At 44.9% G+C, this 27,554-nt stretch overlaps 1 protein-coding gene across 2 annotated transcripts in view; it reads left to right on the forward strand.

Moving 5' to 3' along the window:
• The first annotated feature begins 2,441 nt into the window (after positions 1-2,441).
• ACOX3 (acyl-CoA oxidase 3, pristanoyl) overlaps positions 2,442-27,554 on the forward strand; it is a 33,312-nt gene continuing 8,199 nt past the window's right edge. Inside the window, exons 1-15 of one of the 2 annotated variants that reach the window (XM_066631920.1) lie at positions 2,442-2,566; positions 4,292-4,471; positions 5,085-5,318; positions 8,093-8,167; positions 8,699-8,788; positions 9,635-9,778; positions 13,010-13,098; positions 15,523-15,619; positions 15,908-16,090; positions 17,719-17,841; positions 19,679-19,799; positions 21,297-21,419; positions 22,594-22,707; positions 23,413-23,528; positions 26,823-26,997. In XM_066631920.1, coding sequence (XP_066488017.1) covers positions 4,304-4,471; positions 5,085-5,318; positions 8,093-8,167; positions 8,699-8,788; positions 9,635-9,778; positions 13,010-13,098; positions 15,523-15,619; positions 15,908-16,090; positions 17,719-17,841; positions 19,679-19,799; positions 21,297-21,419; positions 22,594-22,707; positions 23,413-23,528; positions 26,823-26,997 — 1,852 coding nt within the window. In that variant the 5' untranslated portion in view covers positions 2,442-2,566; positions 4,292-4,303. Of the gene's footprint in view, positions 2,567-2,589; positions 2,778-4,291; positions 4,472-5,084; positions 5,319-8,092; positions 8,168-8,698; positions 8,789-9,634; positions 9,779-13,009; positions 13,099-15,522; positions 15,620-15,907; positions 16,091-17,718; positions 17,842-19,678; positions 19,800-21,296; positions 21,420-22,593; positions 22,708-23,412; positions 23,529-26,822; positions 26,998-27,554 lie in introns of those variants that run through there. The other variant, XM_066631921.1, reaches the window with a different exon arrangement.

Consider the following 27,554-nt stretch of genomic DNA (forward strand, 5'->3'; position numbering starts at 1 on the left):
CCCACTTGTAAGACTTCTGGGCTCCTCTGGACGCCATTTTGTTTCGTCTCTGGCGGGATGCCATAGAAAGGGATGGAGGAAGGGCCTGCTGCATTGCCAGGCCCGAGCCCCTCGCGCAGCCAGGCCCAGCCACAGCTACAGAGAAGAGACTCCTGTAGCCAGGGGGGATGGGTCTGTGGGACTCCTTGCCACAGGAGGTGGTGATGAATGGAGAGATGCTCTTTTCCTCTTGCACAACACCAGAACAGGGACAGCCACTAAAACTGAGTGTTGGGAGAGTCAGAACTGGCAAAAGAAAACATTTCTTCACTCAGCATGTGGTTTGTCTGTGGAACTCCTTGCCACAGAATGTGGTGATGGCATCTGGCCGGGATCCTTTGAAAAGGCTATGCCAGCTGCAGGGGAGGGCACCAGGACACAGGTTGTGCTTGTTGTCTTGTGTGCTCCCTGGGGCATTTGGTGGGCCACTGTGAGGTACAGGGCAGGAGGTCTGGTCTAGAGGGTAGAGCCTCCATTTGCCTGAAGATAACATCCACAAGGTCACCAGTTCGAGGCCACCAGCACCATGCAACCTTGAAGCAGCTGACAAGCTGAGCAGAGCTATTTCCATCTGCTCTGAGTGTGGGAGGATGGAGGCCAGATCAGAATGAAACATCTGAATTGTTGTGGCTCTTGAAAGATAGAGCCTTCTTTCAACTGTAAAAATCCCTACGGGGATTTAAATTAGCCTGCCTACGTAAACCGCCTTGAATAAAGTCTTGAATAAAAACAAAGAAAGTACCTGTAGTATTATTATTATTATTATTACTACTACTACTACTACTACTACTACTACTACTACTATAGGAAACTGGACTAGATGGGCCTGTGGCCTGATCCAGTGGGGCTCTTATGTGGACTCTTCATTTCCTTTTCAGCTGCCTTGGTCCACAGTCCCTTCTCCAGCTACATCTCCCCTGCAGGCACTTGCAAAGCCAGAGATAAGTTTCCACTTAACTCAGTGGGGCTTACTTTGGGGTAGCCCAGCAGAGGCTTCCTGGAAGGCTCAGCGGTTTTTTTGCTGCAGCAGACTGAGCACAGCCTTATGCATGTCTACTCAGAAGTAAGTCCTATTGTGTTCAGTGGGGCTCTAACTCCCAGGAAAGTATGCAATTGCAGTTTTAGGTTATCACTCCATGTTGCAGATTGGGGGTATCTGCATCCTTGGGCCCTATCCTGACAGAAAGCACACCTTTGCCTCTCTCTCCTATTTTGCATTCCACCCATCCCTATTTTTTAAGCTGCAATCCTAAAATAAACACTTTCCTGGGAGCAAGTTCCATTGAACAGGCAGGAGAAAGTGTAATTAAAGGGCTTCTTTATGGTTTGATAAATCATACCAGGGAGTCCAAAGAGCCTAGTGATTTGGGTTGCTCTGACCAACTTGGAAGTGGCTGTTCTGCCCCCTTTTCCAGAAGACCATCTGCACAGCTTTGCTTGTTGCTTGAAGACCACTCATTCAGAGTCTGTTAAATACAACAGATTTTGTTGCACTTAGCTAAGGCTGTTTCTTGGTGTTGAGAAAGACACACTGACTTCCTGTTTTTATTAGGCTTGCTCAGCTATATCTAACATATCGGACCCTGGGGTCCGATTCTGGGGTCAGGCCTGCCTGGCAACAAAGGCATCTAGGTGAGATGACATCACCACTTCTTGTGGCAAGGGGTCCCACAGACTACACATAAGTCCCATTATAGACAATGGAGCTTTACTCCTAGGAAAGTGTGGATAGGATTGCAGTCTGAGAAAGTATCCCTTCCAGCTTGTTCTGTCTTAGAGCCCAATCCTAGGTCTGTCTACTTAGAAGTTCCATTAGAGTCAATAGAGCTTATTCCCAGGAAACTGTGGATAGGGTTGCAGCCTTATTCTGGGTGGGTTTTACTTGGGACTGGGGTCAATGCAAGCATGCTCTCTAAAACCGCCTGCAATTTTGTGCACCTGTAGACAGTGCGATAGATGATCAAATGCACCATCTGGTCAGCATCCTGGACATCCCGCTCTCTTAGGGGATGAACATGGGTGGGCCTGCAAAGTTGGCCATTCCCCTTTGGGCTGTTTGGGCGATCCAAACCTGGCTTCATTCCCACCTGGGAGGGGATCTATTTTGCACTTCAAAGAGATGGTCAAAGAAGGTCCCAGCCAGTGGTGTAGCTTGAGGGGGTACAAAGCTCTAAGTTTTGCAGGGAGCCTCGCCGCAGCGTGCAAGGGGCCCCTCGCCTTCAGAGCCATTTCGGGTGGGGGAAGCAAAACTTAGTGCATTGCACGCTGCAGTGAGGCTCCCTGCAAAACTTAGAGCTTTGCACCCCCTCCAGCTACGCCACCGTCCCCAGCTCCGCCCCTCCCCGCCTACTCCGGGAAGAAGCCGCTTTGCTGCCTGCACCCGGGAGATGCGTGCGGAAGCGACGTCCGTTGGCCGCATCGACGCCCGCACTGCCACCTCCTGACCCCTGCGGCAGCGGTGAGTCTAGCGCTGAGAAAGTCTGCCGTCGGGCCGGGAGGGTCGCAGAGCCTGCGGGGATCATACAAGGTAAGAGGAGCCTGGCGGGTGCCTGCAGAGTGGCAGGAGGGAGGGGTCCATCCCCTGGAGGGGGGCATCAGGAAGGAAGCCAGGCAGAGACGTCGTGTCCCTCCTGCGCGTGGGAAAGGCTCCCCGGGGACCCGCATCCTCCTAGATCTCTAGGGCAACGCTGGCATGTCATTGAGGCAGCAGCAGAGGACCATTCAGGCATCACTGGAGGGTGGGTAGCTGGCTAGCGGGGGGGGGGGAGACCCTATTTGCTGCGCAGTGCTCTGCTCATGGGGGGTGCTGCTGCCACTGGGAAAGCAAAGGCTTGAAACTTTGCTGGGGCACAGAAGCCCTGGTGGGAGGTGGGTCACAGCACCCCAGATGACCCACTGCTGGACTGGCAGCTTCTGGAATCTGTTTGGAGGTGCCAGTGCTGGAATGCCAATGGCCTTCTCTGGCACTCCCCCTTGGCTACTGTTTTTCAGAAAGTTATGTGGGGAGGGGATATAATTTCGCATAACTGAATCAACCTTGTGATTTTCAATAAGCACTTCTGACCTCCCCCCCCCCCCCCATAATTTGTGCACAGCCGTGCGTTCAGACACCTGAAACCTGTACTTTGGAGCTGTCTGAAAATCAGCACTTCTTATCAGGATGGTGCCAGCATGGCCAGCAGAGCAGCTGAATCAGAGATTGGGAAAGAGAAAACAGAGCTGCCTCTTCCCCCCCATCTGATCATCCCCCCATATAGCTTTCTTTGCTTGTCTGTAAAGGAGCACATTGCAGGATTATATCGAATGGATTGCACCAAAGTCTCTTGCTTCAAGGAATCTGGACAAATACTGAGACAAGCATTTCTGGGGGTGGTAATCTAGCTAATTCAATGTGTACTAGCAGCAGTTGGACAGCTTCCTTTTCCTTACCCTGAATGTGTGCCCTTTGGATGATGTGTACTGGAATTCATCCACAGATTGCAAGTACAATCTGACACCTTGAATGGGTGTATGTATTTTAAAAATTTATATCTTCCATTAGGGGGTTGCTCAAGGAGGCTGACAGCACAAATTTAAAAAGAACAGTAACTTAAGATAGCAGTTTTGCAGATGATGACTTGGCTTTTTCCAGCATTTTTCAAGCAGGGATGTGCGGTGAGTGAGTGGGGAGGTAGGTGAGGCAGAGTCTCCCCACCAGAGTTCTTTGAAAAGCACCATCGCCTTGTGAGGTGTGCAAGCACCCACATGCTGTGTGTGTAGGTTGTTTGTGCTTGCACACCTCACAAGGTGGTGGCACTTTTCAAAGGATTCCTGTGGGGAGGCTCTGCCTCACCTGCCTCCCCACCCACCACACATTCCTGCTTTCAAGCCCTCCAGGATCATGCCTGGTGAATATCAACCATCCTCATAAAGGCTAAAGACTCCCATTCTGCCCTGAAGTGCATTCCCGGTCTCTGGACTCTACTGACATTGCAGACCAGTTCAACTGTGTTCCTCCATTGTTGTGTATAAGGGCTGCATCAGGCCCAGAGTTACTTGCACTGACCAAAAATAGTAATTACACCAACTTTAAAAAGGTCCTGTTTTATTAGTCCTGTATCTGCTTACCTTATCTCTCACTAAACTTTTGACAGCAGTTTGTGGCATGAGAGCATTATCCACCAGCGACCTTTTTCTCTCTCTTTCAAAAGCCTGGGTGGAGTCCTTAAATGGATCGTTGTTTGTTCTGAATATGTTTTGGTTTTGTTTCCAGAACTTGTGTTTCATGGTCAAGATGGCATCTCCCAGTGATCTGAAAGAGGTTAGCTCCATGAACACTTCACTGCTGCCGGATTTTCCCAGAGGACCGCTCTGTGACTATCGCAAGAAAGCATCCTTCAATTGGAAGGAGATGGCACTGTTCATAGAGAGTGAAGATCTCATTCAGTTTAAGGTACGCTTTAAAAGAATATTTAAACGCAAATAATATATCGTGAAGTATGTCAAATGCACAGGAGCCGGCACTTCACTGATGCCATGAAATTGACCAGAAAAAAAGCTTCTTATCTGTATGTCAGGGCCAAAGGATCCATGTGATTATGCAGCCTCTTATGTAAAGTAGATGGATAAGGAGTGCCAATGTGATGTAATGATTATACAGCAATATTTCGACTTTCATCCTCTTGGCTTTCATAACTTTGCTCTTTCAACTGTTTTCCTTTGTAACCACATTTTAAATTTTGTCCATGTGCTTTCCTCTTTTGTCCAATTTCATCCAACCTTGCACAGTGTTCATCAATATTCTTATGTTTGTTGTTGCTTGCTTGGGAAATTACTAGACAGCATTTATGTTAATAAAATAAGGCTGCGCGCCTGTATAACTTTCCTGAGAGAAACTGTATAAGTTTCCTGTATAACTTTCCTGAGCACAGTGGGGCTTACTTCAGAGTAGACCTGCACAGGCTTGCACTGTCAGTGTATTTCTATTTAGTGGGAAATTCAGGCATTACTTTTTAAAAATATTTTTATATTTAAAGTCATTCTGTTGCCAATTTTGTTGCACGTAGAAGCGAATATTCTCAACATTTGAAAGTGATCCTCTTTTTGCTCGTCTCCCTGGAGAAGAATTATCCCTTGAGAAATATCGAGAGTTAACCTTCCTTCGTTGTAAGAAACTCTTTGAGTACAATTTTCTAGCACTAGAAGATATCATAGATGAACCACTAAAAGTCACAACGATGATTTCCTGTCTGGGGATGTATGATTGGTCACTTGGAGCCAAATATCTGCTGAATTCCCAGGTACGTACGACAGGTGCAAGCCTTCATATTGCTATAGTTGCAGACTCCAAACCTCTAATGATGTACCTTATTTTATTTTTGATAAATGTTTTGGAGAGTATTCTGTGCATTATCTATTCTCAACCAGTGCTATAGTGGTAAGCATCAAAGTGCAGGACCTCATCATGACATGCACCATAGCCACACAAAACTAAAACTATACAGTAACAAAAGTCAACTCTAAACGCCTTCATTAGAATATTTTCTTCTCTTGTCATGTATTTATTCTTTTAAACTTATTATACGGTGCCCCCCCCCCCCACCCAAGGGCTTGGCATCTGTGGATACCAAACCTGTGGCTAGAGGCCCTTGGGGGACCACTCAGATGCAACTGGAAGTGGCTTCCAATCGCATCCAGGATGTGTTTCGAAGCACAGGGAGGCAGCACACACACCATAGGTAAGCTGTTGTGGCACTGCACTGGCCCCTCTCCTGCAGATTTATTTATACAGTAGTTTCGGTATCCTCAAAGATCCTGGAACAGATTCCCCATGGATTCCGAGGGCCCACTGTATTCCATTTAAAGCTGTAGCTCATTTCATCACAAACTTTTAATGCTGACACAAGGGGGCATGGCCTTTTCTTCCTTTTGGGGGGGAACCAATTGTTTTGTTTGTGTTTATTGTTTTTAAATGTTTGATTTTTATACTTATTTATATTTTTCATGGTGTTCATATTTTATTTGTTAGCCGCCCTGAGCGCTCCTTTCTGGAGTGGAAAGGCAGGATATAAATTCTACTAATAAATAAATAAACTCTTGAAGTGGGTTGCAATGGTTTAAAACAAGTGTATAAAAATAAGAGATTAAAGAATACCCCAAATAAATGTAAAAGAAAAGAATTTCACAGGCAGTACCTGAGCACTCCTGCTGATGTGTTCTTGCTGTAGAAGAAGCCCCTGCACTCTCCTCTGCATCCCCCACCCCTACTTAACTACACCACTGTTCTTAACCCCTGTACATGCATTCTTGATTGGAAAGCTAAAACTGTCACATGTTTTTAGTGTGATAATTTAATGCGGTACTTAAACGTGGATTGAATATATGAAACTGATATTATCTCAGGAAGTATAATAACATCTCTCATCAAGTCTCCCAATTACCTTACAATTGGATGTGATTGAACGATCACGTATATACTATTACCTAACCTGCTTGACCAAGCTCTGCATTAGCACAATCCCTTTGGAAACCAAGGGTAATATTCTGACCTGTTTCAGGGATAACTTGCTCAACTTGTTGCAGCAGGTACAAGCTGTGTGCCTGCTTGCTCCTTTCCTCGATTGTGCTCACAGCACTACTTTCTATTTGTTAAATCACAGTGTGTCACAACGTGAAACCAGGAAACTGGTTTGGCCACTGCCTACAAACTGAGACATCGCATTATAGTTTAATCCTGGTTTGATGTCCCAGTTGCTGGTACTCAAAAATTGTTTTCCATTATGAAACTGTAGCTTAACAACTATTGAATTAGGCTGCAATCCTCACCACGCTTTCCTGAGAGAAGGCCCATTGAACAAAATAGGACTTGCTTCTGAGAAGACCTGGTTAGGTTTGTGCCCTTAATCTGCAAAAACGAAGGGAGGGAAAAGCATGCCAAGAACTCGTCTGTGTCTGAACATTGCTGAGTTCCAAGCCTTCTGCACATGGCCTATAAGCCGCATATGAAAAAAGAATACTAAATTTGAGCAACAGTACTAGACTCCCCCCCCTTCCTATGTATCATTCTTATGTATGCCATTAGCACACCTGCTGGACCATCTGAGGGTACAAATGATGAACAGTACCTCTCCTTGCCAGTTCCCTATTAGAGGGCAGCACCAGATGGCAGAGGGAAGAATGGCCTCCATATCTTCACCAGAAAATTACTAGAGTACTTCTGTGTCCTTACAGAAGCTTAAAATTAAATGATGGGCAGCCCAGTCCTAATCAGCTTTGGTGTGAGGGGGCTGCACAGCTCATACTATATCCAGTGCTGGGGAGGAGCAGGCTGGATGTCTCCTGGGGTAAGGGAACACTTGTTTCCTTACCCTGTGTAGAGCCTGCACAATGGGGCTACTTGGCTCTGTGCCAGTGAAATCTCTGTTGCAAGCCCGAGAAGCCACATATTGGTGGGAGGGGGAATAGGATTCAGCACCACTGATCCTGCCCAACTCATGGGCCTGATATGGCTTGGCGGGCAGAGCTCCAGCTTATCGTGTTTGAGCACTTGAATAAGCTCACCTGCTTGGCCTGAGTTTCTTATCGTTCTTTGTAGTGTTGCTTCTGGCCTCAGAACCTGGAAGTAATTAGTGATGACTTCATCACCACTTACTTCTAGTGGTACTTAAGATAATTGGACTATGAGAAGTGGTACATTGGAGGACAAAAGTTGAAAAACACTGAGATACAGTCTATAGGTTAACTATTGCTCAAGAGCAACCCAGGGAGCAAGAAAATATACTGGACATTTTGATTCAGATTTATGTACGTTACTTCAGAATATAGTTGGAACTAGGGGAAAAATAATCATCCCTGTGGTTACTGCCACTGAAATTAAGTTTTCTGTGGGAAGGAAGCAGGGCACCCTATTCGTGTGTTTGAGCTGCAAATGGTGGTACCTTTTTAACCTCAGCTTTTCTTGAAAGTTTCATTATGACCCTTTACTTCCTTTTGCTTTCCTTAGTTTGTTCTAGTTCTCATTCCAAAATTGTGTATGTTGTTCATGCATATCAGGTTCTTGTCTTAACATTTACAGGTGTTCAAAACTACAATCGAGAGTACAGGCTCTGAAAGACATTCAGAATTTATTAAACAAGATGAAAATATGGAGGTACTTTATACTATATTTACTGATTTTTTGCTGCTGTTTTAACCACTTCCTTTAAAAATAAGATTAAATGTCAATGCGTATAAGTGATAAACTTGACATTAAATGATTATTTGATAAGATGATCAAGTTGGCAAAATCTGCATATCTCTTATAAAAATGTGGTGACCATTATAATCTATCCATACTGCACTGTTAATATTAGAAAACCGTGATTTAGGTTTTTTCACATACTGATAATAATTATGTCAGACCAGGGTACCAGTGCTTCCCCTTCTCAGTTCAATGGGGGAACAGCTTTTACAAAAGGATAAAAGTAGCTGTACAGAAGGGGAAGTAGGAGGCTTGGTTGACTTATCATCCAAACAGGAAGCAACAGCCCAGTGTATGGTCAGGACTTAACACAGATAAACTGTTGGAAGATGATAAGTTTGACTACTGCAATGGAGCTTTTTTAGGTTGTGGTCCTTTCTTGTGCCTTGTGCTATCCCAGAGATTCCCGTTTTCAATTGTACTTGTGTAATTTGTCTACAGATCTTTGGATGTTTTGCTCTAACTGAACTAAGTCATGGCAGCAACACCAAGAACATACGTACTACTGCTAGATATGATCCCATGACACAGGTGAGCCCGCAACCCATAGAAAATCTCTTTATGTTTTGTTGTTTAACTTTTTATGAAAATGAAACCTTGTGCTTGTGAATCCAGGCACTCTGATCGATTGTCTCAAGACCAGAAAGGAAAGAGAATCCCAATGTCTGGCATTAAGGCTGTAATGTTGGTGCTGCTTGTTAAGGTTCCAGTCATTCACTGCCTTTTTAACACTCACAGCAAAGAAACAGCATCTTTTCTACTAAGCCTCATCATTTGATAGGAGCAGGGTGATGTGACACTTTTGGTCTATTTTTGACTGTTAGATTTTGATCTTGATGGTTCCAAAAATTACAGTGGGCTCTCTGTATCCACAGATTTGGGACCCATGGATTTCATTATACGGGGGTCCTGAACTACATGGGTCCTGAACCCACATGGACCCTCGAGTGGTGACTGGAGGCACAGCCACCACGGGCTTCAGAATGCCTTCTAAGGTCTTCAGGAGGCCTTAGAAGGTCACTTCCAGGGTTTGGGAAAAACCAGAAGTGATGTTTAAAGGCCTTAAAAGGCTTTTAGAGAGCTGGGGAGGATCTCCCATCACCTCTGGATGATTAGAGAACCCTGAGACCCCCGGATTTCATCATTCCATGGGTTTCAATATCCACGGTGGTTCCTGGAATGGAATCCCCACAGATAACGCAGCCTCACTTGTATATATGAGATTAGTGCTGAGAGTTCCTGCACAGTCATTTCTATTGTATTTTAATCTGACACCTTGACAGCATAAAATAGAAGTGGGTCAGTAGATTCTTTCAACTTTGTACTTTGCAAGTGTACTGTGAAATATTAATATAGTTGCTCTTGTCAATTGTGCAGGAATTTGTTGTCCACACGCCTGATTTTGAAGCAGCCAAGTTTTGGATTGGCAATATGGGGAAGAATGCAACACATGCTGTTGTCTATGCCCAGCTGTATACTCCAGATGGCCAGTGCCATGGACTGCATGCCTTTGTTGTACAGGTGGGAATGGATAAGTGCCATTGACTTTCTAGAGTTTTGGAATAAGCCACTATCTTTTCCATTAAAATGTATCGCGTGTGTCTTTTGCATACTTTAGAAGAACAACAAACATTCTGAGAAATTTTTCCTTGCAAATTGTATCTTCTTTATCTAGGAAATACAAATGTTCAGACATGTGCATTACATGTGAGGTATTCACTGACAAATGTGCTGAACAGAATGAAGAATTCTTCTGTCTGTAACATACAGCTGGTGTCCATAGTAATATTTTACTTAATTGCTTTTAGGTCCATGTCTGTAGATGTGCAAATAATTGTGTTTTCTTTTTTCTACTGACCTGTTAGTCAATAGATCACCAACAGTGCTTTTCCAACTCTGTGGATAAGCCCATAGTGATGTTTCTCAGTAGAGAAAACTGCAGTAATCTGGCAATTTAACAACACCGCTATCATGCTTTTAATGCTATTCTCATGTGCCTCAAAAACTATGGCCCTATTCAGACAGAAAAATTTTATCTGGTTTGAAAGGCTTCCTTGTACCCTTACCCAGCTCTTCCCTTTCTTCTCACCATCTGCTCTCTCCAGGAAGAAAGTAACATATGACCCAGTAGAATTTCTGATTCCTTTATATTTTAGTTTGTCCCATCCCAAAAACTTTCAGTACAGTTCTTCCAGTCCAAGTCTGACCGTAAGTTCAGGGAGATTGCTTGTGCATGTGAACATGGTATTGAGTCATATGTAGCTTTGTTCCAAGAGGAGGCAGAGGAGAGAGCACAGGCACATTTCTGAATCCGAGTGCCTGTCATATCCATTAGGAGAGTGCTTGTCTGAACTGGTCCTCGAAGAGTAAGAGCCCAGTCCTGTCCAGCATCCCAGCACCGATGCAGCCAAAATGCAGCCCTGAGGAAAGGGAACAAATATTCCATTACCATGAAGAAGCCTTTATGGCTGCCCCCCTCCACCACAGGGTGCAGCAAGTGTTGGAAAGTTGGATAAGATCCCAAAGATCTCGACACACAATTTAGGTCCCGAAATTGTGTGTCGAGTGTGCAAAAATGCATTGTGGCCCCCTCCCCAAATGGTCCTTATTTGTAAATGCAAAGCATTCATGCAGTAGAGATTGTAGCCGGGTTTTGCCTATCCCCAAGTGCACTCATGAAAGAGGAAGTCCAAGGGTCATTTTGGAGACGCCATTGGATTGAGTGCTGAATTTTACCCCAGCTGCCCCATCTCGTCTGATCTCGGAAGCTAAGCAGGGTCAGGCCTGGTTAGTACTTGGATGGGAGACCGCCTGGGAATACCGGGTGCTGTAGGCTTATACCATGATCTTGGAAGCTAAGCAGGGTCAGGCCTGGTTAGTAGTTGGATGGGAGACCGCTTGGGAATATCAGGTGCTGTAGGCTTATACCATGATCTTGGAAGCTAAGCAGGGTCAGGCCTGGTTAGTAGTTGGATGGGAGACCGCTTGGGAATACCGGGTGCTGTAGGCTTATAGCATGATCTCGGAAGCTAAGCAGGGTCAGGCCTGGTTAGTACTTGGATGGGAGACCGCTTGGGAATACCGGGTACTGTAGGCTTATACCATAGTCTTTCGAGACTGAAGGTTGCCAACCATTTTTACCCCAGCCTATAATGGTCTCTCTCTTTTGGGGAAGGGGGCAAGCTTTGTCCCTTTTGAATATATGTCAGAACAATCCTGATTGGAACTATGCTGTAAAGCATGTTCATGCCAACTCAGGAGTTGGCTGGGTCAGCTCAGGGGCCCACACCATCTTTGAAGAGTGGCAGCCAGCCCCCAACGGGGTATGTTTTCTCCAGTCCGGAAAGGCTGGCACAGAGAGTGAGAGAGGGTGTTGGAGCGCAGAATGGAGGTGGGGGATTGGGGTGGGGGAGGGCAGAACAGGAGGTGGATCAGACCCAGGAGTAGAGTGGGATTGACTAATTCCCACTCTCAAGATCAACAGCCTTACACAGACTGCTCGGATTTGTGCCAGTGAAATTGCTGGCGCAGATCCAAGCAGTGCCGTAGGGCTGGCTGGCGTGCAACATGGGTAAGGGAAAAAAATCCCCTTACTCTGAGTAAGTGTGGGCACCCAAGCCCACACCTACCTTACGCTGGATTCAGCACAGGCCAGTTGGCCTGCCTGTTCCAACGCAAGTTAGGATTGCACCCATTCAGCGCAATCCTATCTTGCACTGGAGGAGACCTGCACTGTATCCAGCGCAAGATTGGGGCCAGAACTGGTTCAGCTGGAGGCAAGGGAAACTTTTCCCCTTACCCCCAGGTAAGCCACTGCAGCCACAGTGGGTCTCCTCAGACCTGTGCCACCTCAGGAGGTGACACAAGTTCGAGGAGAACGGAGCGGCTTGGAGCCCTTCTGTGCTGCTCAGAGAACTAGGTTGGGATCTGGCATAACTGCCGGGTCCCAGGCCACCTCCCACTCCCTGCCTACCCACCCGCCCCCTGGAATGCCCTCCACCCACCCTCCCCCTGCCCCAGAACGCCTCCCTCCCACCTCCTCCCCGCTCTCCCCAGACCCCTGTGTCAGCCGAGCTTGGCCAACCTTCCCTCCACATGTCAGCAGAGAGGCTGGATGCAGCTTCCGTGGGCCAGTGTGTGTCCCTGCGCTGGCCCAGCCAACACACAAAGAGGTGCAAACATGCTTTACTGCACATTTGCGAACCTCCTGTTAGAATTATGCCCTTAGTCTGTTTACTATATCCCAAGTAAAAAAGTCATTGAAAACTGAGCCAAACCCTACTGCAGCAATTTTCAATCAGTATACTGCAGCTCATTGGTTTGCTGCAAATGATCCACAGGTGTGCTGCGGGACTTTGGAGGAGGGTCATTTATTAATAGGGCCTTTGGGGATGTGAGCCCCCCGCCAGCAGTGTGGTCAAAAAATTGTTGGTGTACCCTGAAAATGTTAGCGTGTTGTGAGATGAAGAAGGTTAAAAATTGTTGCTGTACTGATATAGCCACACGTTGAACCTCTCTCCTGTTTTTTTGAGCATGGTAGAATGTGATAGAACCCAGGGTCTGGCTTTTATCTGTACTCTATTTACAAGTCTGTAGAACACAACAGATTTTTTTTAAATATAAATAAATGCAAATTTTGATGTAAATAAATACGCAGAACAAAAAGAGGGTTCAGTGTTGCCTTGGAAATTGTTGACATAGGTTTGTCATAGGTTTCATAAGCTTTTGTTATAATAAGGACTTTGGTTACAGCTTCGTGATCCAAAAACACTGCTTCCTATGCCGGGGGTGCTGGTAGGTGATATCGGAAGGAAACTTGGACAGAATGGTTTAGATAATGGGTAAGTGCATACCAAAATACTCTGTCTCAGCTAAGTTCACAGGCTGATGTTACAAAAGTTGAGAGTCGCTTCTGTGGGCTTCTTGAGCACAAATTTCTCAAATCCTTGCTTGTGCATCACTTTGAGCACTACAATGTGCTTTAAATGGGGCTGCTTTTGAAGACCCTTCAGAAATGTCAGCTTGTGTAAGGTGCAGCTGCTCAGAGGTTGACCAGTACTAGATTACAGTGGGCCTTTGATATCCACAAGGGATCCGTTCCGGGACTCCCCTTGGATACAAAATGCCATGGATAATTGAATCTGTGGGGGCCATAGGGGAGCAAGTGGACAGATGCAGGGGGCAAGGCATTCCTCATCAGTTTGCCACACCCCCCCCCCAACCAACATTCAATGCAAGCCTTTCACTTGGCACCATGGGCAGGCTAGCCCTAGTGAAAGAACAAATGAAGTTCAAAATACAGGTAAACTAGGAACAATTAAAAACTTACACAAGTTTTCAGCAAAGCAATAAAAGGCATACCCCAGAAGCATGCTTGGACACAGGTTGGAAGACTAAATAGGCATTCACACTAGTTCATGGGCAGGCACCAATGTATAGGCTTAAGAACATTAGCTCTCTATTACCATCCCTTTTTAAAATACTGTTAATTGTAATTAAACCGTTGTTTTTGTATTTTCACCCAACTGTACTATCAGCTGCTATCCAGCAGGTGGCGGAATTATCTTTATGTAACTTGTGCTGTGTCATCATGTTGCATGGACTTCTGAATAAGATAGTGCACTCTTTTGAATTGTAGAGTAATTCTTAGTAGCTGGGTTTTTCAGAGTGATGAAAGAGGTAAAGCCACTGTACTACCACTGTAAAGACCAACTACATGTGACATTTAGGGCCCAGTCCTATCCAACTTCCAGCACTGATGCAGCTGTACCAACAGGGCATGTGCTACATCCTGCTGGGGGAGGGGGGGCAGTCATGGAGATCTTAAGGTAAGGAAATATTTGTTTCCTTATCTTGGGGTTGCATTGCAACTGCATTGGCAGTGGAAAGTTAGATAAGATTGGACCCTCAGAGTTTCCAAGCGAGCTTATTTTTTCTTCAGTTGTTGTTGGCATCCTTCAGTCTCGGAAGACTATGGTGTCACGCTCTGATTGGTGGTTCTGGAACAGAGTGTCCTCTCCAGTGCACGAAGCCTGGGTAAAGTAGGTATGGAGGATAGGCTGTTACCCATGCAGCAAATCCCCCCTCTCCATGTCGCTGAAATGGTCCAATGGAAAGGCAGAGACCAATATGGTTGGTTCCAGCGGCGTCGCAGGAGTTGCCAGAACGCGACTGTGTTCAGCCATAAACTGCGTCAGGGACTCCGGCTCCGGATTTTGCCTCAAGGTTGACTCCTGAAGCCTTTTCCATAACTGGATGTAGCCACAAGGCAGTGGAGGTTTGGGATCAGAGTTTTCCTTCTCTCAGATGAGCTGCCTTCCCAGGCTGACGAGTCCCATCTACCCGGTGGCTGTTTAGTTGCCTCTTACGACAAGTACAGCCAAACTGAGGGCCTATTCTTATCCCCAGCCTCCAGGGGTTTTTTTCTTCAGTGAATAGCAGTCAAATCAGAGCAATGGTGGAGGAATGGGTAGGTAACCCAGACTCTCATTAGCTCCAATGGAACCTTTTTTCCTTGAGTAAATAGATCCTCTCCCCCAATATTGGGGCTGGGGGTGGGCTAGGACTAAAACACACACAACTCTACAACCCTTGTCTGTGGGGCAGTACACTCAGTAATGCACAATATGTGGATATTGGGATAGTGACACAGCAAATAGTGAATAATGATTGTGAGAATACAGCGGGCCCTCCTTATCCACAGCCTCAGCATCCATGGATTTGAATGTCTGTGGATGCTGAGCCTGCAGGGGGAGGACCTCCTCGACACAGTCAGGAGTGCCTTCCAGTTAAACCTAAGAACAACCCTGCTCTTCACCAAAGGCCCATCACACCAAAGGCCCATCAGTTGTGTCCAGGAGACCTTCTGATGCTCAGGGAAGCCACACGTGACCTCTCCATACCTCAGAAGGGCTTTTTGGATGCTTCTGAAAGGTACTTTCAATTTGCTAGAAAAACCAGAATTGCCTTCCAGAAGCGTCCGGGAAGTATTCAGGGATTTCAGTATCTGCGGTGGGCAGGGGGGCACCTCTGTGGATACCGAGAGCAGGCTGTATAGAAAACTTCTTGCAACTCTTAGACTTTCTGAAATGCTGTTCTGTGCAGCCCCAGATCCCATTATATGTGACTGCTCAGAAGGTTGCTCAGAAACGTCCGTTCCAAGTCAACAATTTCTCTCGGTCTCTCTCTGTATTCGACCTTTGATTTCAGCAGCTTATCTGAACCCCAGTGTTGTCTCTAAATGAGTTATTTCCACTTGTTGGCAGGTTTGCCATGTTTCACAATGTCAGGATACCCAGAGCAAACTTGCTGAACCGAACTGGAGATGTCACAGCCAATGGGAGATATACAAGCACATTCAAGGTATCAGTCATGCTTAATGAGCATCAGTGTACTCCATGCACATGCTTAATCTGCATCAGAAAAGGATTCTTTTTATTCACTGATCCATTTAGTTCTTCCTTGCATGGTCTCTGGATGATTTTCACCCTACTTATTACAGTAACTGAAGATTAGGAAGCTAAACCAGTTTGCTCTTCTTTGAACATTAACACTTGGTGTTCTTGGAAGAAGTGGTTGCTGATGTAAAATGTTCAAAGAAAAGTCCTTAAAATTAAAGGCTCTCCATTTGAACTGTCTGTTCTTCCCTAGGATCTCAAGCAGCGTTTGGGGGCTTCCCTTGGTGCTTTGTCCAGCGGAAGAGTTATGATCATATCTATGTCTGTGGCCAATTTAAAGCTTGCCATATCAATAGCAATTCGCTTCTCAGCTACTCGATGCCAGTTTGGACCAACTGATGATGAAGAAATACCAGTTCTTGAATACCAAATGCAGGTAAAACTGGGCCTCTGTCAAAATCTGATACGTGAAATGTTTTGCTTCCTGAAGATCTAACTCGACACAGATTACAAATGCTATGTCAACTTGTAACATTAATATACATCAATGGATCTGTCTTTAATACAGTGGGCCCTCCTTATCTGTGGGCTCAGCATCTGCAGAATCTAATATCTGTGGATACCGAGCCCTTGGCTGGTGGGCCTCGGAGGATTCTTGGAGGGCCTCCGAGTACCTTCCAGTCGTGTCTGGGAGACCTACAGAGGTGTGGGGAGGCCGCACACAACCTCCAGATGACCAGCCACAGCCCCCAGGTAGTAATTGCGATGGCATGCAAATTTGGTAGCTGCAGGGAACCTGGAGCGGAGGAAACCTGAAACAGATCCCCATGGATACCGAGGGGCCACTGTATTCTCGTTCATTGTAACTTTACATGCAAATTCCACAAAACTGACCAGTGTTAGTTATTGCTTTGTTAATTACAGCTGTGCAGCACTTAACGACAGGGATACATTCTCCGATCCCCATTGTTATACGGTTAGGTTGTTAAGCAGACATTCCACCCGATCTAGTGCCTTTGTTTTGTAAACAGGCACTCTGCTGCAGCCTATGGGAGACCTGATTAAGAGCCTCTTTGTTGTGCTTTGACCACCATCATATATGCAGTCCGTTGTTAAGCAGTACATGCCTGTATTGCTTTCAGATCCTGATATCTGAAAGCACCAACTCCATCAGGAGCAAGAATTGTCTTCTTACGGCCCAATCCTGTCCAGTTTTCCAGTGCCGGTGCAGCTGTGGCGAGGGGGTGTGTGCTGCACCCTGTGGTAGGAAGGCAGTCACAGAGGCCTCCTTAAGGTATGGGAACATTTGTTCCATGACCTCTGGGCTGCATTGCTGCTGCACTGGTGCTGGAAAGTTGGATAGGATTAGGCCCTTAGTTGGTATTGGAGGGTGGTAGATAATAACAACCAGTGATAGTCAGTGAAGAAGCACTGTCAGTTCAGCACAGCTCCATGTTTAGCGAGGAGAGCTGGATTTTTTTGAGATCATACGAATGCCAAAGCTGCTTTTAATTTTTTTACCAGCACAAATGAGTCTTCAAGTAAAGAATATGAAATTATTGTCCCAAACACTTCTGTACTGTCAATTACTGTTTGTGAATTGTGTTCATTTTCAGTTAAAGCTGCGGGTCACAAAACCCAGAGTAAGTTACAGTGGTCCCTGCTTATCCACGGGCCCGGCATCCGTAATTTGAATATCTACTGGTGCTGAGCCTATGACTAGAGGGCCTCCGAAGACCTCCCAGATGCAACCGGGAGGCAGTGCTGATCACATCCAGAATCTGTGAATCGCATTCCATTATCTGTGGGCTTCAGTATCCGGGGGGGGGGGGGGAGGTTCTGGAATGGATCCCCCGTGGATACTAAGGGCCCACTGTACATGCTTTGGGTCAGCAAGGCAAAACAGATCTGTGTAGGATTTAAAGCACTTTTGGAAAGGGGATTCAGAGAGTGTGTATAGAAATCACAGAGGGGGAAAAATGTCTTCTATGTGAGTTTTGAATGATAATTGCAGTGATTTACATCTTCCAGTTTTCCCTCACGGAGGCTCAATTTTCATTCCAGCAATGGCGCTTGCTTCCTTATTTAGCAGCCGCGTATGCCTTGGATCATTTCTCTAGAACGTTGTTCATGAACTTCATTGAGTTCCACGTAGGCCTTCTATTGAGAGACAAGAGTTCACAGCAGGTGAGAGATGTCCGAGCCATTTTTTTTGGTCTTTATCCATTGTGGGGAGGGCTGCTTTCTCTATTCTCACATTTATTTGTTCGTTTATTTTTCACATTTCTATACCGCCCTTTCTCCAAGGAGCTCATAGCTCATTACCTCCTTTTTATCCTCACAACGATCTTGTGAGGTAGGTGAGGCTGAGAAATAATGACTGGCCCAAGGTCACCCAGGAAGCTTCATAGCTGAGTGGGAATTTGAACCTGGATCTTTTTGATCTAACTCTTGAACAGCTCCTGGCTATCAGTACCTCCATGTGAAGAATGCTCTTGTGGGATCCCCGGAAAATGTTCACAACTCAGAAAATGGTAGCTAGTTGCCCTTAATTTCATTAGAGGGAGTAGTCATTACATCTCCCACAGTAGAAAAATACACTGTACCATTAGCCTTCTTAGCTTGATACAGAACAGCCAATTCTGTACTCCATAGAAAATTTAGGTAATAATATTAATGGGGCATATCATTTAATAGAAACTTGCTTTGCTGTGTCGTCTTTCTAGTCTCACTGTGGCAGCAATACTGTGGACGCTTTTCTGGGAACAAGCCCCAGTCCAGGCGTTCAACATCTCCATTTTCACATTAATTCCATGTAATGTTTGTGGTGAAGGGAATTCATTCTTGTTCTATTTACGTTCATTACAATTTATATTTTTGTATTTTTCTTTCTTATTCTAAGCTGAATTTATTTCTTTTCTCTTATGCATAAATCAGTTCTCATTTCCCCTGTTGTCTCTTTCCTATGGTAACTTTGCTTTCCACACTGTCCCTCCTTCTGTTCCCTCTTCCTCATCTCCGCAGGTTTTTGGTGAATTCTTCTTGAGTAAAAATTTCTTCAAATTCTTCATTCTTCCTCCAGTTGCATCTGTAGGTTCTCCGAGGCCCATCCATGGATTTAATTATCTGCAGAATTTGGTATCCACGGGGTGGGGGTCCTAGAACAGATCCCTGTGGATACCAAAGGCCCACTGTATGCCTTCTTATTTCATATTTACAATTTGTCTTCCAGTTCTTTTCCTTCTTTATTTAAGAGTGTGCTTGTTATTCCAATTCTTTGGAAAAGATATTTCCCTGATTCTTTTTTTCTTGTTAAACTACCATCTTAGTTTTCATGTCAAAGAGCCTTGTTTCTTACCTCATTTCCTTTTATTTCGAAAGTTCTCAAGTACGTTCTTCTCATGCAGTATCTTACAGCATATTCCTAAACAAGTTTACTCTGAAGGAAGTCTCATTGGCTTCAGTGGGGCTTAGGGCACAGTCCTATCCAACTTTCCAGCGCTGATGCAGCCATGCCAATGAGGTGTGTGTTGCTTCCTCTGGTGGTGGGGCAATCATGGAGGACTCCTCAAGTTAAGTGACTATTGTTCCCTTTTCTTAGGGCTGCATTGGTGCTGGAATGGTGGATAGGATTGGGCCCTTACACTCCAGTAACTGTGTTTAGTATTTGCCTTACTTTCCTTTTACCAGTTCTCTTCCTGATGCTTTCCGATCCACTTTTCACTCAGGTGGGATGGCTCTAATATTTTCATTAATCTTGCTGCAAAGTCTGAAAATTTAGATTTTTTTTACTTCATTTTCTGACCTTTGTTAGGGTTGACTGCTCACATTCTCTCTTCTTGGAGTATTCTTGATTTTTCAGTTTTGCCCTGCTAAATGGGCAAAGTGGGTGCCCATTATATTTATCAGCAGGAGAGGAATGGTCCCTGTTCACCCCAGTGCAACCAGGATATCTTTGTAAAGGGATAAAGCTGCATGTTGGGTCTTGTGTTCTTTACTCATTTGTTAATTCCTTTTCTACTAGGCTGAACTTGGGCGTGAGATCCATGCCTTGTCTACTTCAGGCAAACCGCTGGCCTCTTGGCTTGCACAACAAGGAACTCAAGAATGCCGAGAAGCTTGTGGGGGACATGGCTATCTGGCCAGTAAGTGAAGTGCTTAGTCAGCTGTACAGTTCAGTGAATACATGAACTCTTTACCTAGTTGTCTCTCCTGCATTTGTTATTGTGTTGTAGTCTCTTTAGATTTTCCAGAGCCTCTTCAATCTAGTTAGTTGTCCTTACTCAGACTTAACTGGGAAACCTGTCTGTCTATTAAGATGGTCATCTGAGCAGCGACCAGTATGGCCCCTGCCTGGGACACGTGTCACCCCCTGCGTGCCACACAACACTCCCCGTACTTACCCAGAGCAATGATTAGCACCTGGAAGTGATTCAGTGGTGACGCGATGGCATCATTGCATCATAGTGCACACCACTAAATTACTTCCAGGGTGGCCATTTCTGGCTGTTCAGAGCCTTGGGGAGGGTAGGAGGACCCACTGAACCCACCACCAAACACGGCACAGGGTTAGCTTGGTGTGGGCTTGAGTGGCGCACCTGTCACTCCCCCAGGGCACATAACCCGAGCCGGACTGCCCACCTGCCTCCTGCTTGCTGCACTAATGCATCTGAGACCCTTTTCTGAATGTTCCCCCACCAGTAGAAATTTAGTGCATAGTAATCAGGAACATGGCCTGCTTGGTTGTGGTGCCCTGTTGTACTTCCCTGCATTGACTGCTCAGTCAATTGTAATGCCTTGTTTATTGAATGCTGCCCCATGTAAACAATGAACATGTTCTACAGTGTTGTGTATAATGCTTGCCTACAGTGTAGCCTCTATACATTACTTTCCAGCCAAAGCCTTTCCAGCTCTTTATTGAGCATTAATTACCTTTAGGCAAATACCTTCCTATTTATTGAAGGCTTTTAAATGTTTAATTCAGATGCTGCCATTTGTTGATGTCATTTTATCTATTCACTGCTTTAATGCTGTTTGTGTACATTCATTGTATACAACTAATTGTGTGCAATACAATTACCGTATTGTTTTAACTGTTTTTACCCTGAATTTGTAAGCTGCCTTGGACATTATTTAAACTGACAAGTGAGGTAGAAATGGTTTAAGTAAGGGCAGGCGGTACGCAGCCCTGGGGCGGGCGGGTAGGGATCAGCAAGTGGGGCTGGGACCCAGCAGTTATGCCGGACCCCAACCCTTTTCCCCAAGCAGCGCGGATCGGCTTCAAGCCACTCCACTCTCGCCAGGAGGTGGCACTAGTCTGAGGAGACCCATTGGGGCCAGGGTGACTTACCCCAGAGGTAAGGGGAAAAGTATCCCCTTACCCCTGGCTGAGCCACTTTGGGCACCTATCCTATGCTGGATACAATGCAAGCCTTCTGGCTTCCCTTTTCCAGCGCAAGACAGGATTGCGCCCTCAGATTCTTAAAATATTTTCTGTCCTTTCAGTAAAAAGATTCTTTTGGGATCTTAAAAATGTGAAAAATTGAAAGGTGGGGCACACATTGAATCAAATCAAGAAATTGATCATTGGGCCAGCTCATTGACTCATGACCTTTCCTGCTCCTTGTCTCTCATTTCAAAAGTGAATCGTCTGGGTGGTCTCCGCGATGACAATGACCCAAACTGCACATATGAAGGAGATAATAATGTTCTGCTGCAGCAAACTAGCAACTACCTGCTGAGCTGGATGAATGCCAAGAACCAAGGTTAGTGCCTGGAATGCAAAGCATTGACTCAGAAGGGTAGACAAGGCTCAGCAGTTAGAAGAGTTAAAATACAAGTGTGCCCCCATATCCAGAGGGGATAGGTTCCAGCTGTCACCATGGAAAGCAGCGGAAGCCTCGGAAAGCAGCAACCCCTACAAAAAGTGGTTCAAAAATCCTCCATCATGGAAATGAGTTATCTGCCTGTGATTACAGCCTTCCTGTTGTTGTCTCCTGTGTCTCACTGGCTCTTTGGTGTCTGTAAATGCCATCAGGAAGCGAGTTGGAGGCCTGAAAATAATATAATGCTTATCGTAGAGTTCAGAGTCTCATGTCGTGTTAACATCCTCAGCTGGATGAGGATGCCAAAAAGTGCACTATTTCAAATCTGACTTCTGCTTTTTTTTGGTATTATTCTGCTTGAGTAAGTTCAAGAAAAGAGAGACACCTAGCTCCTAAATTCAATTCACTTAGCCTGCAATCCTATCCAAAATTTCCTGGGATTAAGCCTCATTGAACACAGTGGAACCGACATGGAAAGACGTGCATAGGATTGTACTCTTAGGGCACAATCCTAACCCCTTATGTCAGTGCTTTCCAGCACTGACATAAGGGCAATGCAGCTCTGAAGTAAGGGAATAAACATTCCCTTACTATGAGGAGGCCTCTGTGAGTGACACCCAACTGCAGGATGCAGTACACGTCCCATTGGTACCACTGTGCCAGTGCTGGAAAGCACTGACATAAAGGGTTAGGATTGCACCCTTAGGCTATCATATAAACATTTACGAATGTAATTTCCATTTAACTAAGTAGTCCTTGCTTTTATGTAGACACATATGGAATTGCCCTGCTGAACAATTACAATACACAGCTGTGAACCCCTCAAGGCCTAATTGTATCATTTACAAAATTCAGGGCTTTTTGCGTTTTAAGACTGCCACTTTAGAGATTAAAGAGCAATTTCTCAAATAGGGAATGATAATCTGATGTTGAGCAGAATGCTTAGTTCAGGATGAAGAAAAGAAAAAATAAAACAACTTAATCAGAGAAGATTATTTACAGTGAATGCCCAGATGAGCAGATTTCTGCCTTTCGTTGACTATCAAAGCCATTACTGCCTAGATATTAATATGTTGTGACATGGCATTTGGATTTGTTCTCATTGGCATTTCAGACAAAGGTCCGATTACATCACCACTAGGATCAGTCAATTTTTTGGAAGGTTCTGACCAAATTCTTCGCCAGAAATTCACGGTGTCAAATGTTCAAGACTGCATGGATTCTTCAGGTAACTATATTCCGTGTGTTTTGTTTTGAGAATAGTATCCTCAAAGCCAAAATGGTGTTTCTGCTCTTTGGGCTTTGCAGTTGACCATCACTGGGTAGAAAAGGGAGATGCCAGTTCAAGGGTCCCCCTGCAGTTATTTGCCAGCCATCTGGGGTTGTTAGAAGACCAATAAACTTCTGTCCAGGTTCTGAGCTCACTATCCAGGTGCTGCGCTGATTGCCAGTTAATTGATTTTTGTTACAACGCAATCCTATGCATGCCTGTTCAGATGTAAGCTCCGTTGAGTTTAATGGAGCTTACTTACTCCCAAGTGAGTGTGTATAGGGTTGCACCCTTAGTGTCGCATGGTGGCTAAGGATTGTTCCAAGATTGCTGTGAACTTATACTCATTAAGTAGCACTGGGGAAGCCACAACCTCTTGGCCTCAACCATATCTGCAATATGTGAATACTATTACTGACCCACATACCTTATTGACCTTGGCCAGCCCAGCTACCTCATACATCTTTTCCTGTCTCCTGTCAGCCACATGTAAAGCAGCTCAACCTCCCTTCGGAGGATGGGGAGGGAACAAGATTCTCTATGCATGCAACTCAAACTGGAACTCATTTATGGTTGCAAACTATCACTGTTTTTTGCCATCCCTTTTATTATGGTTTCTGATACATGGGGTTCAAATATTTACAGTACATCTTCTTTTTCCAGTGCCTCTAAAAGCATACAAGTGGCTTGTTTGTTACTTGCTCCGAGAGAGTCTCCAAAAGTTGAGAGACCAGGAACAGTCTGGTTGTACTGAATTTGAGGCAAAGAACAACAGCCAGGTAAAAAAATGTCTGTAATGTCATGCTTTATAGTGCCAAGTATTTTTTGTGCACATTGGTACACAATGCTCCAGCTCCCAAACACGTGCACACTACTGTCCCCAGTTGTGGGCTTGCAGGTTTTTTGCAATGTCAAGGAAATGACATGACAGATGCAAAGTCTGCTTGCAAGGAGTTATTTAAGTGCCCTAGCCACTGGAACAGGCAGTATGGCATTTATACATGGGTTGTCTACTAGCGAAGATGTAGCTCCATAAAATGTAGCAGTGATGCAAATGGGAACTGAGACTAAGAGATAACTGAGACAACAGGTGCACAGAATTAGAGCGTGGCTGGGCTGCTCAACTGATAAGCCTCTTGCCAAGACAGCTTGGCAAGAATAGTGTGAACTTGGAATGCAGGCTGTTGGCAGGCAGAACAAGAAGCAAACACTGACTAACTTGACTAACTTCTCTGCTTGGAGCATACTGGAACTTTGCTTATGCTCAGAGATGCTAAGGCCAGAACATGTTTTGCAGCCTGGAGGCCTACACATATACTCCCTCCCCCTTCTCTCTGTCTCAACTTTTGCAGAATACAACAAAGTAAAAAATTGCTGAGGTCCCCTAACTTGGAAGAGCTAAGGTGTTGTGCTTCATGCACTAGCTGCAACTTAAAAGAACCAAAATGTGAAGCTTTCAGTCTAACAGCAGCCTCTACATACATTTTGCTATGAGCATGATATCACAACTACCAAGAAACCCACCAAATACTGGGAAACAACCTGGGGGTGGGGAGAATTCTGGTTAGAGCTGGCCTCAAATTTATAGATTGCCCCAAAACTGCAACAGCTTCATGCAGAGAGGGTGGTGTAGACTTCCTTTGAAAGTGTCCTTTATTCCAAATCTTTGAGCTTAAAATATGTTGTATATTGATATAAAGTGGTGATATAAAGGGGCAGGAGGTCTGGTCTAGAGGGTTGAGCCTCCGTTTGCCTGAAGATAACATCCGAAGGTTGCCAGTTCGAGGCCACCGGCACCATGAATGGTGAGACCTTGAAGCAGCTGACAAGCCCAGCCAAGTTATTCCACCTGCTCTTGGAGTGATGAAGGAGCTGCTTGTCAGCCTTCGTGGGAGGATTCTGGAGGCCAGAAAGTGATAACAGACCATAAAAGATCCATCTGAAATGTTGTGGTTCTTGAAAGATAGAACCTTTCTTCAATTGTAAAAATCCCTACAGGGATTTAGAACAGCCTGTCCATGTAAACCGCCTTGAATTAAAGTCTGAGGAGAAATCTGACAACCAAGAAAGGCGGTATACTTCACTACGATAACCTTTATTGGCATATTGGGAGTTCACAAGCAATAATAAATATAGCATAACAAGTAAATGCAACTTTACAAGGTATTAGCTTCTGACCTTTGCCTTAGAAACTACCGCTAAAAATTCTGCCACCAAATTGGTGATGGAAGGGGAGTAATCACTAAGGAGAATTGGGAAAGGATCAACAAGGGAAACAGGAAGAGAAGAAAGAAAAGGGTCAAGTAAGTGGGACCTGAGATTATGATGGACAGTGCACTGAAGAAGGATGTGATCCAGAGCATCTGGTTCAACTGGACAAAATAAACATAATCTATTTGAACGTGGGGTTTTAGAAAATCTCCCTTGGTGTATTGCAGATGGAAATATGTTCAGTCTTGCTAACATGAAAGCCCTTCTTTTGCTCGGATTAGTAAATTGGACATAATAGTTTGCAGGGCGGCCCAGGAAGGGGGACAATCCAAAGAAAAGGGGTGAACAGGTCGGATTTAAATTAGACAATAGTGTTACATATTCTTGCTCCCAAAGTTTGAGTTTAATGAGATGATGCGCTTTTTGAAGGTCCATATCAGCTAAAAGTTCAGGAGAAAGATCTAAAGAAGATAATTTAGCATGAATAAGTTTAGACCAATTAGATGACAAAGGGTCTTTTAATAAATCTAGGAGAATGGAATTCGGGTGAATATTAAGATAGAGTCTAAGCCAAAACTTAAAAGTGGAAGTCCAAGCTATAGCAGTGGGAAGATGAATACCCAGTTCCAAAATGATAGTGGACAACCTAATTAAGTTTGGAACTCCAAGAATTCTTCTCAGAAATTTAGCAACTGCCTTATCTATCTCCTGATTAGCTGTTTCAATCCAAACAGCTACTCCATATAATAATTGAGGAAAAACTTGTATTTGGAGGGCGTGAATGGCAGCAGGGATGTATTGGTTACCTTTATAAAAATGGAACCTAGCAATCGCATTCTGAGATAACAAGGCTGAGGAGATAGCAGATCTACGGTGGTACAACCAAGAATGTCTATAATGAAAAATAATTCCTAAATATCTGAAGGATTTAACTTGCTGGAATGTTAGATTGTCAATCCTCCAGGAGGACAATGTCCAAGATTTAGAAAAACTAAAATCTTTGTTTTTTCGGAATTGACAGAAAGGTTAGAAAGGCAGTATTCTTGGAAGGAGATCAGCAATCTATGAAGACCCAGTTTGGTGATGGATAGTAAAACAGCATCATCTGCGTATGGGAGAATCGGGATAGAGGTACCATGTAGAGAGGGGGCAGAAATTCCTAAGGTAGGAAGAAAAGAGGGGAGATCGGCAAGATAAAGATTAAACAAAAAAGGAGCCAGAATACATCCTTGTCGGACACCCTTGTTCACCAGAATACTATCAGACATGACACCTGAACGATCCAAACGGATACGGCAGGTGTTAAAGGAATGCAATTGTTGGATCAGAAAGAGGAGGTGGGGGTCAACCCCCCATTTAGTCAATTTCTTCCACAGAATATTTCTATTAATAGAGTCAAAGGCACCTTTAAGATCAATAAAAGCAGAATATAATTTGATGCCATAATGCACAGAATGCTTGCTAGCTAAAAAAGAAAGAGTAAATGTATGATCTATAGTGGAGGCTCCGGGGCGGAAACCGATTTGTTCCCTACCCGGGAGACCTATTGAATCAGCCCAGGATGTAAGTTTATTTAAAAGATACCTGGAGCACAACTTCCCAATGAATGAAAGGAGACTGATTGGCCTATAGTTGTTAGGGGAGGCTGGGTCTCCTTTTTTAAAAATTGGAACTATTACAGAGGCTAGCCAAGTAGCAGGAATTAAACCAGATTTATTTATTATTGTAAATAAATTGGACAAAGGAGTGGACCACCATAAGGGATTGTTAATAAAGGGAAAGGCAGTATATAAATGTCTGTATTATTATTATTATTATTCATTCAGCATTGACTTTGAATTCTGCTTTTTCTTTTTTTCAAGGTGTACTACTGTCGTTCTTTAGCTATAGCTTTTATTGAACACACGGTTTTGCAACGATATCATGACCATGTTCACAGTTCCAACACACCAGCTAACCTTCAGGCGGTACTGAAGTGTCTCTGTTCGCTGTATGGACTGTGGTCTTTAAATAAGCACATGGCTGTGCTTTACCAAGGTGAGATCAACATTCTTCCTATCGAGTAAATTCCAGGATCAGCAACCCTCTTACAAATTCACACATGCCCCTCAAAACAAAGAAATAATAAGTTCAGGCACTCAGGCGGACCAGTCCTCTTCAATGCTGGTACAGTGGGACTACTGGGCTTCCACTGTATCCAGCACTGAAACTGAGCGAGCTGGAGGTCTCCTTGGAGTAAGGAGATATGTTCCCCTACCCTGTGTAGAGCCCTAAGCCCAATCAGTTGGGCTGCTCGAATCTCTGTCAGCTAAATTGCTAGTACAGAACCAAGTAGCCTCATGTGGGGCTTTCAGGCCCAGGGCAGGAGCTAGGATATGGTGGAGGCCTCCTCTGCTGACCCCACTCCCTTCTGAGGCCTGAAGTGCCCCCGACCCTGAAACACCTCCTCTCTGTCTCTGTTCTGCTCTTTCCTCACCCCACTGCCACCTGGTGCAGCAATTACCTACCCCAGTGGCCTTGGGCCTGGATGTGATGCCTCCAGGATGGCACAGGCCTTTCTGCCAGTGCCACTTACACTCCAGGTGTCAAAAGCG

The sequence above is a fragment of the Tiliqua scincoides genome, chromosome 6 (assembly GCF_035046505.1).
Source record: "Tiliqua scincoides isolate rTilSci1 chromosome 6, rTilSci1.hap2, whole genome shotgun sequence".
Taxonomy (NCBI): domain Eukaryota; kingdom Metazoa; phylum Chordata; class Lepidosauria; order Squamata; family Scincidae; genus Tiliqua; species Tiliqua scincoides.